The sequence below is a fragment of the Spinacia oleracea genome, chromosome 3 (genome assembly GCF_020520425.1).
Source record: "Spinacia oleracea cultivar Varoflay chromosome 3, BTI_SOV_V1, whole genome shotgun sequence".
Classification (NCBI taxonomy): Eukaryota; Viridiplantae; Streptophyta; class Magnoliopsida; order Caryophyllales; family Amaranthaceae; genus Spinacia; species Spinacia oleracea.
In genome coordinates this window covers 96120130-96133723 of record NC_079489.1, presented here as the reverse complement: position 1 = coordinate 96133723, position 13594 = coordinate 96120130, and the positions used below count along the sequence as shown (strand labels likewise).

Below are 13594 nucleotides of genomic sequence, written 5' to 3'. Positions count from 1 at the left end.
GCCACCACAAAACCAACCACCATCATCACGTACCCAATCTTCGCCCCAATCCCCGGCGATTCGCCGCCCAAAACAAACCGGAAGACCACCCCTCCGTCGCGTCACACCCCTGTTGTGCGTGACCACCCTTCCCCCTTCCTTGTTGTTTCGCCGCCGCGAACCACACCACCACCACCGACTCTCCACCGCGTCCCTGCTGCGCCGCCCAGCCAGCCACTCCTATCTCCCTTCTTCCTCCCCTGCTCCTCCTTCGTACCCTGCTCTCGTGCCTCCCCTGCCCCGTGTTTCCCTTTCCAGAAAAAGAAAACCAGTTCCATTTAGGAACTTTGTTTCTTTTATTTCTCAAGCCAAGCCCAAATCACTTAGCCCAATTTTCCCAAAGTAAGTTTTGACACCTTGGTCCATTTACTAAATCTTCATGTTTTATGAAATAAAATGGTTACTTAAAATAATATTGATTTTATGAAATCTGATTTAAATAATGTTTTCGTTAATTTATGAAATTCAAGTAATATATTTCCTGAAAACCGATTTATGAAATTATATTTTTATTAAATTCGTTATTTATAAATTCACTACTTATAAAATTTATTATTTATAAAATGTCGATTTTAATTTATTTATCATTTTAGTACTAATTCAATAATTTAATATTTTGAAAGAATCGAACTCGGAACTCAGGACGAACGATCCATCGAACAGGAAGTATAAACTACGGTTGAGGTAACATCTATTGCTAACACCCATAATCCCTTTATGAAATGTGTTTTATGAGATTATGAAATGTGTTTATAATGATATGTTTTTATTGGATTGTGGGATATGAAATGTATTTATAAAGTTTGTTTTATGCATGATGATATTCAAATATGTTTATGAATGATTTTATAAGAATGATGTTTATGAGTTACGAATAAGATACGAAACATGATAAATAAAAGTGTAACATGAGAGATAAACTAAGAGGATTTTTTGTTGCCTAGGGGTTTCGAAGGAGTAACCTCTCTTCGACGCCATGGCCAGGCCTCAAAAGCATGCCAAAAACTCTGGGAAGAAGACGAAGAATAGTGACAATTAAGTTCAGCCTAAACCTAACACTCGCCCACAATCCAAAGGTCCATCTACTGCAGCAATGGTGGAGAACACCACCATTGATTCCACTTCTGAAACTTCTGAAATTTCATACCCAGATGATGAAATTTTGATTGAGAACCAGATTCTTACCCCGAAATCTTCACTCAGAGAGTTGCAGCACCGCTCCAATGTTCGTGATGATTTCAATGCCTGGATCAATGGATTAAGTCAAGGTAAAACCATCAATACCCATTTTTCAAATTCTGGCGGGAGACTTGTTGGAGGGGATAAATCTGTGATTGCAACTGATTTGAATGTGAATATGAATGTATTGCAATCTGTGCGACCTGTGAATGCAAATAATGTGAATAATGTTGCACCCCAACCTGCTTCCCCTGTTTTGATTGAAGAAATACTTGTTAAACTTGTGCAAATTGATGTTGAGGATATTGAAGATGAAATTGTATGCTAGAAATCAGCTATCATATGCTATGTGATTGGTGCTAACCCACCTCAACATGTGATGGAGGGATTTGCTCATAGAATTTGGGGGAAAATGGGGGTTGACGAAGTTGCTTTGGTAGGGAAGGGCATTTTTCTGGTTAGGTTCACTACCATGGAGAATTGTGCTAAGATACTTCAAGGGGGTACTCAGTTTTTTGATTCCAAGCCTCTTATTTTGAAACCCTGGTCACCTGACATCAATTATGCTAAGGAGGATGTAAAAACCCTTCCAATATGGATTAAACTATCTGATTTAGATGTGAAGTATTGGGGTGACAAAAGCATGTTTAAGATTGCTGGCCAAGTAGGTACTCCTATTAAGGTGGATCAAGCAACAATGCATAGAGACAAACTGATGTTTACGAAAATTCTGGTTGATGTGAAAATTGACCAACACTTCCCTTCTGTGATCCAGTTTGTGAATGAAAAGGGAGTTATTGTGGATCAAAAGGTTACTTATGATTGGTTACCACATTCATGCACTAATTACAAAGGAATTGGTCATAAAGCTGAGGTGTGTAAACAAGCCAAAAAGCAGCCTAAAACAAAGAAAATATGGGTGCAGAAGGTTGCACCACATAGCACTTAGAACAACACTGTCTCAGTAGTTGGGGGTGCAGCTATGGAGGGGGATGATGGGTTTGTTATGGCTACTGGGTTTAGCATTCAGAGGTGTAGGGAGTTGAGGCCAGTGCAGACTAGAAATAGCTATCAACTACTGGAGGAAGAAGAAGGGGAACTATCAGGGGGTGGTACTGCAGCTGCCACTGTGGGGAGTCCATTGGCTCAGGAGGTGATCACCCCTGCAGCTCATGGATAACATTCTTTGCTGGAATGTAAGGGGGCTAAACAGGAAAAGCAAACAACATGAGGTGAGAAGGTTCCTTCAAACTCACCAAATTAAGCTGTTTAGTCTCCTTGAAACTAGGGTGAAATCTCCTAAACTTGGAGATCTTTACCTCAACCTTTGCCCTGGGTGGTGTTTCTCCACCAATTTATGTCATGCTCCAGGAGGAAGAATTATTTTGGGATGGGATCCAGATGTGTTTGAAGTAGATATTAGATATATGAGTGCTCAATTGATCCATTGCAGCATAACTCCTAAAGGAACAACTCTCAACTTTGCTGGTTCCTTCATCTACGGTATGAATGCCAGAACAGATAGAAGAGATCTATGGGATCACTTAACCTCTCTCCCCCTTGGTATTACTCAACCTTGGGTCATTATGGGTGATTTTAATTCTATAATGAACTTGGAAGATAGGATTGGTTCTACTGTCAGGTTTTATGAAATTCAGGATATGAGAACATGTATGATGCAGTGTAATCTCAATGATATTAAGACTGTTGGAAGGCAGTTTACTTGGACTAACAAGCAAGAAGGGGCTCACAGGGTTTTCACCAGAATTGATAGAGTGTTAGCTAACACTCAGTGGGAAGATCTCTTCCCTACATCAGAAGCTGCTTTCCTCCCTGAAGGTGATTATAATCATTATCCCATGATTCTCAGTTGTTACAGAGATCAAGCTCAAAAAAGGCCTTTTTGATTTCAGAATATGTGGGCTACAGCAGCAGACTTCTTACCAGTAGTGCAGACTGGTTGGGATAGAAGTGTGAGGGGATGTCATATATTTAGGGTGGTCCAAAGACTCAAGTGGATCAAGGGGGGGGGTTAAAGCTTCTCAACAAGAAAGGGTTCACTAACATTGAGGCCACTAACACTCAATGCCACCATGATCTTCTATTGGCTCAGAACTTACTTCACAGTGATCCCACTAACCCCAATTTAGCAACTGCAAAAAAGGAAGCCAATGCTAAATATAGAGCTATTCATGCTCAATACCTCACTTTTCTTCAGCAGACCGCTAAAATTCACTGGCTTGAACTGGGTGATGAGAATTCCAGGTTGTTCCATATGAGTATTAAACACAGGAGAAAGCAAAATAAGATGAACTCCATTCAAAATACTGATGGTGTGTGGGTTCAGTCAACTGATGGGGTCCAACATGCTTTCACCCAGTTTTACTCCTCTCTTTTTGGGGATAAACTGGAGCATAGAACACCAGTTAAAGCTATTATAATTAATCAGGGGCCTAGACTTTCTATGGCTCACAAGAACATCTTGCAGTGCAGCTTTCTTGATGCAGATATTAAACATGTGTTAGACACCATCCCTGTAACCAAAGCACCCGGGTTAGATGGCTTTAATAGCCAGTTCTTCAAGTCAGCTTGGCCTATTATCAAGGATGATTTCTGTCTTGCTCTCAAAGATTTCTTCACCACTGGGAAATTACTGAAAGAAATCAATGTTACCTCAATTTCTCTGGTGCCTAAGCTTCCTATTCCTGCTTCAGTAGGTGATTTTAGGCCTATTGCATGTTGTTCTGTTTTGTACAAGTGTATCTCTAAATTGATATGCTCTAAGCTTAAACTGGTCCTTCCTGACATCATTTCCCCCAATCAGGGTGCCTTTGTGGCTGGTAGATCCATTCTGATTGATATGCTAAGCAGGCATGTTGTGATACCTTGGGTTCTTCTTCTTGGCTTACAAAGAGCAAATTCTCTATTAAGGAGGTGTATAATCTGCTCAAGAACCAAACAGGGAAGACTCAGTGGGCAAGATATGTTTGGAATAGGCTTACCATTCCTAAACATAGGTTTACTTTATGGGTGTTGCTACTGGAGAGACTCAAAACCACAGACAGATTATTCCAATATGGAGTGTGTGCTGATAACTTATGTCCTCTTTGTGGTAATTCTGTTGAGACATGTGCACACTTGTTTTTTTACTATGTGTACATCAGGAAATTCTTGGCTGATCTTATGGCTTGGCTGGGTCTCAGCACCCACAGAACCTCTGTGGTTTTGATCATGCAATGGATTAGAAGGAACTACAAGTCAGTGTTCAAAAGGAAAGTCTTTTATGCTGCCATGGCTGGTGGTGTATATCAAATTTGGAAAGCTAGGAACTCTGCAGTTTGGGATCTTTCTGTTCCTACTATTGTGAGCTTGCTGCAATCCTTGCAGTTTGATATTAAGCATAGAATCCTAAGTGTAAGAAGCAAAAAACTCAGTGATTCTGATAGAGAGTGGTTAGTAGCTTTGTAACACTCTAGTTTGGTTTGATTCCTGTTTGGAATCTGTTGGTGTTGCTGAGTTTCCTTGGGGTTTTGTCCCTTGGTTTCTCTTGCTTAGGTTGTAATACTATTGTTTGAGCTTAATATATCTCCCCTTGATTGCTTGCCAAAAAAAAAAAAAAAAGTGTAACCGGTTCTGGCAGTAAGTGGGGTTACTATTTCTAGGTCGTGCACGTACCGCGGGATACCCGACAAGGGAGAGTCCTCCTTGAGGGTTACCGCAAGCTAAAAAAGAAACTAATTAGGTACGGGCGTATGTCCAACAAGGGAGAGTGCTCCTTGAGGACTATCGCAAGGTGGGAGACGTCTCGCAAGGCTAACTTGTCAGTTACCAAGTAAAATGAAGGTTTTATGAAAGATAATGGGAACTACTAAAGTTTCAAGTTATATATGATGTCTTATTATTATGCTTTGGTGAAAGTGATTTACTATATTCTATTCTCCCTGTTTGCAAATTAAGTAAAATGAATTGAAATGAATTTACGTTGTTAGGGTAGTATGTTACTGGGCCTCGGCTCACGATGTTGCTTTTGTTTTAGGTACGAAGAAGATCATGGGATGCCTTAGAGTGAGGATGCAACCATCAAATTCACGATCGATGTTTAATAAAGATAATCATGTATCACTAGTAATAATGGATGAACAATTAAACTCTAAGTCAAATTTCAATTATTGAGTTGGATTTTAATATTTATGTTTAATCAATGTTAGGAATATTTATTAAAGTTCATTTAGATTTCGATGTAAATATTAAAGAATTAATCGAAATGAAGTATAATTACTGTTACTCAACAGTAGTCAGTAAATGTAAAAAGGTTATGTCGCCTTGTATTTCCCACGAGGGAGATACGGCATGTGACGCTCCGACTAAATTAGGGTTTCCGCTGCTAATTAAAGATAATTAACCTAATTAATGGTGTTTAGCAGTTGGGGCGTTACAGTTTTGTATTCAGAGCCAAGGTTCTGGATCATAAGTGCTAAACCTTACAGGTTTTGCACGTAATAGAATTCAATGGGCTTTAAGCGAAGAAGTTTAAGGAATAAAGTTAAAAAGAATATGTTAAAATCATGCTAAGTTAAAATGAAACGAGTATGAGTGATAGGAACGGGGAACGTAACGGGAATGTTTTCTTTATTATGATTTGCAGAATTTCTTAGTCTAATTTCAAGAAGAAAAGATTATCTGAAGCATTGTATCCTTGCGATGATGCGATCAGATCGGCGATGACTTCAAGCGGAAACATTCCTATTGACGGCACTAGAAACGATAACGATGTTAACGATGGCAATGGTAATCATAAATCTGCACTAACGCTGGAAGGAATGAAATAAAGAATTGAAGAATTGCGCAAGGATCCCATTTTCGGTGACACCCCAAGAGAAACGAGTGATAATCGAATGGACTTAATAAGATTGATAATGTCGGAACTTCTGCAAGGAAATCGTCAGAAGCCAAGGTCAGAGCAAGAAGAATGCTCCAACATGTTCAAGAAGTTCGCTTCTCATAAACCCCCTACTTATGATGGCAAGCCAGACCCTACTGAATTTGAGGAATGGATTAGCGATATGGGGAAGTTATTTGATGCAACTCAATCCCCCGAGAAATGGAAGGTCAACTACGCCGTATTTTACTTGAAAGGACAAGCCAACCTGTGGTGAAAAAGTGTTAAAGGACTCCAAAATGAGCCTGGTTTTGGTTGGGAAAAGCTAACGGAAGCTATGCGGGAACAATTTTATCCCTATTCACTGCAACTGCAAATGGAATCGGAATTTATCAAACTAAGTCAAGGAAAGAAGAATGTTCTAGAATATGTAGTGAAACTCAATGAGCTTGCTCTATTTGCCCCTGACCTGGTGACTGCTGATAGGCAAAGGATGAATCAATTTGAAGGAGGATTAAAAATTGAGATCCGTGATCGTCTTTCGAGTTCTAGAATTTCCACTTTCCAAGAGTTGTACGATCGAGCAATTAACGTTGAAAGAATTATCAAGCTTCGAGAAGAAACATATGGAAAACGAAAAGGAAACTTCGAAGAAAATCAACCGAACAATAAGAAACAAAATGCTAGCTATCAAGGAGGGGTGATAAATTTGCAATGAATTAAAGGGGTGATTAATTTCGTTGTATGTAATTAATTGCAAATTCGTGCGATTATTTAATTATATGTTCGCAGGATTTTTCGGCAGTTTAGTTAATAATGGTTGGAATCGTATAATTTTATAGTGAATTTCGCATGTAAACGACGTTTTAAAATTTTGACAAAATCACAGATTTGTCGCCGAACCCAGAATTTCCAAATTCTAAGCCTAGCTATGACTTTTCGGAGGTTTTAGTTTTTCGAACGCAAAATTTATAATTTTTATGATGTTAAATTAAATATTTGCGAATCTTGTATGTAAATCTTGAATCTATGATTGACCTACTGTATACAACCTAATTTGTAATTGTAATTAATTTGTTGAAATTCGAATAATTTAGAATTTGATTTGATTTTCATAATTAATTAGCAATTTAATTAGGATCCTATGAATAAAACCACCATAAAATTTGTTAAAATTGAAAATTTTTAAAATTTTATGACCTAGAATTGAATCCATGAAAATAAATATAATTGGAAATTAATTTGAATAATAAATTTTTGATTTTTCGCCTAAATTTATGAAATTAATATGAGCTATTAATTTGTCAATAAAGTTAAATTATAAAAGTTTTAATTTTTATGAAAATCGTTCACGAATCTTGCACGCACGAAGCAATGAAAGCTAAGTGTTACCCTAAGCGGGTGTTGCATAGTGCGGGCATGCGACGACGAGCAAGGGAGCTCGTCGCCCATGCGGTACTAGGCATCGAGCAAAGCACAGGCACACGCGCGCGGGGGGGCTGCCCTGCTGTGCGGTGTGTGCGTTGTGCATTTGAGCAAGGGGCGAGACGAAGGCAGCAAGCATTCGAGGCCGCGCGCGAGGGCTGCGAGCGCTGGCTCGCCCAGCGAGCGATGCCTAGCCCCAGCGAGGGATGCCTGCTGCGCGTAATGTGTGGCTTGCTCGGCTTGCTGCGTGCTATGCGTGGCTTGCTCGATGCTTGCGCAACGACCATTGAAGTGGCAGGCCATGGGCGCTGCACTCGTGCATGCGGCCCATGGGCGCTGCTACTACAAGGCCTCGACGAGGCATGGGCGCAAGCCTATGGGCTTTGTCTTGGCCCGTTAGTTCGTTTTAATTTTTCGGTTGAAAATGATTTTAATTAAATTTAATTTCGTAATTTAATTTTTCTCGGAATTTAATTTTGAATAATTTAATTATCATAAATTTATTTATACTAATTATTTTACTAAAATTAAAACCTTGATAAAATATAAATTAATTAATTTTAATCAACTGAAAATAAAAATAAAGGATTTAAATAATATTTTATATGAGCTTTAAATTTTAATTAAATTTGTAAGTTTCCGGTTGGACAAGGAAATGCAATTTTATGTTTAAAATTTGTAAAGCATGTAAATTTCTTGGTTTTAGTGGGAGTATTCTAGTCCTAAACTCTAGATTAAGTCTACATTCCTTTAAGGTTAAAACAACTCGATTAGAATTAATAAGGATTGAATAATTTATAGATTATTAGAACCCTTCATTCATTGTTGCAAATATTTATGTGATGCATAATATGTTCTACTAACTTGCTATTTGGGTCATACATTAATAAATGAATGGGTGAATGGTATATTATAAATGTACTGTTTTGCAGGTTATGGAAAGTGACTAGTATGGCCTAAATAGGATAGAAAATATGGTATGCGTACCATTAATTTGAATGTAAGATTGGTCTAATGCACCAAAATTTTTAATTTTAAATATGGTCTGCGTACCATCAAATAGTTGTAATTAGTTTCAATTATAGCTTATCCTATTTCAAGAAAATGGCGCCTCCCATAGTGAAATTCGAGACGGAGTTTCCAATCCATTTTCAAGACGGAGTTTGAAGTTGAAGCTTCAAGATGAAGTCGGGCCATACTAGATCACATTTATATCTTATGCATACTTTAAGTTATTTATTGCTTTAAATATGTCTTAATTATGCATGAGATTATGGCTTGATTATGTTGCATGATTAAGGATTTTAGTTCACTTCAAATCTAATCAACATAGTAAGATCCTTAAGTTCCAAACTTTAAAAATTGAGTTAAAAGGTGCCATGCCAAAATAACACTTACTTGGATAACCTTTACATCAATCTTAGTAATAGTTTTCCGCCATAGCGAGGTGTTACTTATTGATCCTAAAGGAGTAAGGTACACAAATAATTGTGAGTACATGTTAGTTTTGGTGAAACTCAACGATATAATTAAGTAAGGAGTCCTTTTATGTCGTGGCAAAACAGGTCGGTTTACCTAATAAATCCTTAGACGTACCTATCAACCAAGAGTAGTTTCTAGAATATTAGAAAAGGATTTGCTTACCTAAAATATATTAGAATTGAGTCTAAATACATAATGTGCTTAATTCTTCAATGATTTAAGGGTCTTGGAATCATTTTATTCACACCTGCCGGAACAATAAATTAGAATAAAATGCCAATGACTTGTTTAAGTTGCATACTTGCTTTAATTTTCAAGTTATTACTCATGATAAATGTTTAGACTTTGCATGCTTCAATGTATGTTTTAATTATTGTTTATAATTAAATATCTTGTACTGCAGTAAATCCTTTTAGAAAGATAACAGTAAATTTCCTCGATTGGTAGTGAATCCAAGAACGATTCACGGAAATGAGAGAAAGTGAGCAATTTAAAATGTACGTTTCTTTTAACGACTTTTATGGTTTTTTCGAATATCAAAGTCGAATGGCAAACCGATTGGTGCTTTCAAAATACAATGTAGTTTTGGGATCATATAGCATTGAGTTTAAACACTCAGCTTTACCAGTGCTTAACAACCTAATATCTTTGTCCATTTAATTCTCGAATGAGTCTAGTCCCTAGAAATCCGAATAGATCGATGCTTAGAGAACTTTAGAAGCTTCTGGTAAGATCATCTAGTTGAAGAAAAAAATTCAACATAAATTAAATGGTAAGAACCTTGTTAGAGTAACATTAAACATGTCTAACAAAGTATAAAAGTCAACACTAGAGAAGTCAATTCTTTAGACTATAAAAAGGGTACAAGAAATAGTAAAACAAGGAACAAATGAAAAGAATTTACGATTCCGTTTCTACCTTAAAGTTTATGTTTAAAGAAAAAGTAACCTAGCAATCAAACTATTACTTGCTATCATATACCGCTTGAGGTTCTTACTTCGGTAATAACTCAAATGATGGAAGCTAGGATACACTAATGACCTATAAGTGGGAAATGAAGCATGTCAATGCTACATTAGTTGTAGGGTCATCTAGTTTGTTTTAAGACCTTTCAAGGCTGGAAGTAATGGATATTTTGTTCCATAATCAGCATATCTAAACTTCTGCTTCAACACAGAAAGACTCACATTCAAGAAAAAAAATATGTTTGTTTGTTTATTTGAATGAAATGGTCATTTACGGGTTGAGTCAATATGCTTGATTAAATCAAACAACTCTTTAACAATAAGAACTTTACTAGGTTCAAATCAATATCTTGATTTGAGTTCCACAAACCTTTAGCATTGTTGCTTAAACCATGTCAACAAGTTAACATTCACAAGCTCTATTTTGATGGAATTTTTAATGATTGATTGATTTCTAGATCATTCAAGACAAAGAAAGTCTTACTTGTCGAAAGTAACAAAGTATATGAACTATATTTAGAACACCTAGACAATAGAGTTCAAAGCTAAAGAAAGATTTTATGACTTTATTATTTCAACTAGATTTGAGTGAATATTGGTTTATTTACTGAAAGTGATATAAGTTTGAATCTGTTTGTCTAGTTCAAAGATTTAGAAGTATAAGATCCACATGGCAAGTAATCATAAAGATCTAGGTTAGATCATGTTGATGATTACTTATAACAAAAATGATCATCAATGACTGTGTTTTGTAATTTCACGATCTAGCTCCATAAGATATGGAATATCTACGTTGGAATGATCGAAGTCAATTAGTACTTGATTCGATCAATGATGAATCATAAAGATTTTTCCTATAATTTCTATAAACAAAATGCTCAACTACCACCAAACTAAACCAAATTCGTCAAAGCTATTGAAAAGTAATTTCAGAATATTATATCTTTTCAATAATATAAATATATCTAAAAGAGTTGCTAAACTCAGTGGGATCTTAGTGTTTGTTATTCAAAACACTAAGGCCCAAGCATACATATATGTTTCATTGTGATTTATTCAAATGAGACACAAGGGTATTGTTTCTACCACGAATTTTTGAGAACATAATGTTTGTTTGCTCGAAATAATTTCCTTTTGGAGATTCGTTTCCAAAATGACAAGTGGGAGAAAATAGACCTCGAAAGTCTGCGAGGCGAACAACAAACATAAACGGACATCCCGGAGGCTTTTAGAAGTTCTTCAGAAAATCCGAACACTTATTCTTTAAGGACTTTAGAAGTGGCTTTAAAGAATAGACATCTCTTAGAAGACTTTACAAGTGCTTCAATGGAGAACAGAATATTCAAAAGACTTTCAAGTGTCTGTTGATATTCTATTGTTTGATGTTCTATACCCAAGTAGGCATAGAGTTCAAGTCACTGAAACTATGAGTTTCTTCTATTAGATAGTGAAGAAACATAGAGTTCAGGTCACTGAAACTATGAGATTCTTGTATGAGATAGTGAAGAAACCTACAACTTGCAGTCAAACTATTATCATGTAGATTAATGAGTTTGTCATTTATAAGAAAGCTATGACGAAACCCAGATTCCCTAAAATGGTTAGAGGCCATATATAGACTCAAATGTTTTATATGGTTAAAGGCCATAAAACATAATCAATGTTTTGATGACAAAATTGACATTTTGTTGATTTGCAAGAATAGTTTCACACCTATTGGTTGCAAGTTTGTTTTAAGGATAAAAACCATCAAACATGAAATTGTGTCTTCACACGAAGCTAGATTGTGTTGAAACCTCATGAAAAATCGTAATGCTCCAGTCTATAATCAAGAAATGATTGCATATTGGTCATATGGAAATTGGATGACAAAATTAACATCTTCCTCAATCAAATGTTGGAAGAAACTATGTACATGGAATGTCATAGTATTTGTGGATCCAAATAAATACTTGAAAAGGAAAGCTAGCTTATGAAATTCGGGTATTGATTTAAGCAAGCAATTGAGAATTAGTACTGTATTTTAGTGAAGCTAATAAATATTTTAGTTTCATAAAATGTACATGATTCTTATAAATATATAAGAAGTTTAGTGGGAGTATGTAAAACTTAATTGGTCCTATGTGTATCACACACATATCTCTCTATTGTGAAATAACATTCAAATGCTAACTTAGATTTGAAATTATTCATCAATGATGGACCAAGGCGAAACTTAGCACATACTGGGTATTAAGATCTATTTACAAAGATCTTATGATATCGTTTTAGATTAAGTAATGTGATTTACTAAATCAAACACGAAAGACTCCATTAGGAGATATTCGACCCATATGAATAAATCTAAGTAAAGAATGTTTGAAATATGTATAAGCATTTACTAAGTTAAAAATCAAAGGATCTAAGTGAGATTCTTAACCTATATTATATGTCAAAGAATTTAGCTGGATTTAGTATCTACTGAAACTGAATGAGCTAAAGTAACATGAATAGAATTCAATTGAGAATAATTCTGCAAAAGAATTTATCATGTATGATATAATATGAGGATCGCCAAAAATGTATCGTATGGCTTTAGGAATAACGAAGATATACCAGTCTCTGTTGTTCTAAGTAAAGATCAACTAGATTGAGATCAAGAAAAACTTATGGTACTTGAAAAGGTACATAGAATAGTTCTTGATTCAAGGAAATGAAGATATGCTAAAAATTGATTCTACGCGCATAAACACTAGAAAATGATAAAAAAAGATCCCTTTGGAGTTAACCATGGGCAAGGACAAGCTACAACGCATCGTGTTTTGAAATGGCAACATGGATTGAAGACCATGAGTTGTTGCGTGTGAAATTAAATATTAATTTCTATGTTCTGAGATACATATGGAAATTCTTCCACATATCTGTGAACTGCTTGGATAAGTAAATCCAAACAAAGCATCACTAGCAACCTATACAGTTGAAGTAAAAGTACTTATTGCCTAAGAAGCAATGAAACAGAGTTGTTTACCTAAAGAGTTCTTCACTGAACTCGGGTAGATCACATGTCTGTTGACTTGATGGTTCTTCATTGCGAAATGTGTAGAACCACTATTGAAGTAAGAAAGAATAGATCACATAATAAACAAACTCAAAAGATCTCATCATCCTATCTCGAAAGACATTCGATGAAAAAGGATATTAAGATTGGCAAAGCATGATAACTAAACCTATGCAACAAGTGAGAAACAACACTCACATTGTGGCACTGGAAGTCGAACATAGTTTTGAATTCCATAATTGTTTTAAAGATGGGTTTGAGGCCCATGGTTGTAAAACATTGGGGTTGAACATTTATCATATATGAAATGTATTTTCATATTCCATTTAATCTTGGTTTAGTATTAAATGATGAGTCCTTTCAATTTGACGATATATTCAAGATAGACTGTCAGGACCAGTCTTGTGACTAAGAAATGTCTATCAAGTGAACTTGAATGTCAAATGTTGAAAATGGTCCCTGGTCGGAAGTTTTCTATAAAGGTGGGTGCATAGAAAAAGCTAGACGAATAGAACGCAAGATGACTAGTTGTTATGTTTCTTGAACTATGTGGACATGGCAATGTCGCAATCATTTGCATAGATACTT

The 13594-nt window shown here is 36.0% G+C and overlaps 1 protein-coding gene across 1 annotated transcript; it reads left to right on the top strand.

Moving 5' to 3' along the window:
• The first annotated feature begins 1630 nt into the window (after positions 1-1630).
• Positions 1631-2167, top strand: LOC130469902 (uncharacterized). The gene has a single exon (XM_056839422.1). The coding sequence runs from the start codon at positions 1631-1633 to the stop codon at positions 2165-2167; it is 537 nt and encodes a 178-aa protein (XP_056695400.1).
• Positions 2168-13594: the final 11427 nt, after the last annotated feature.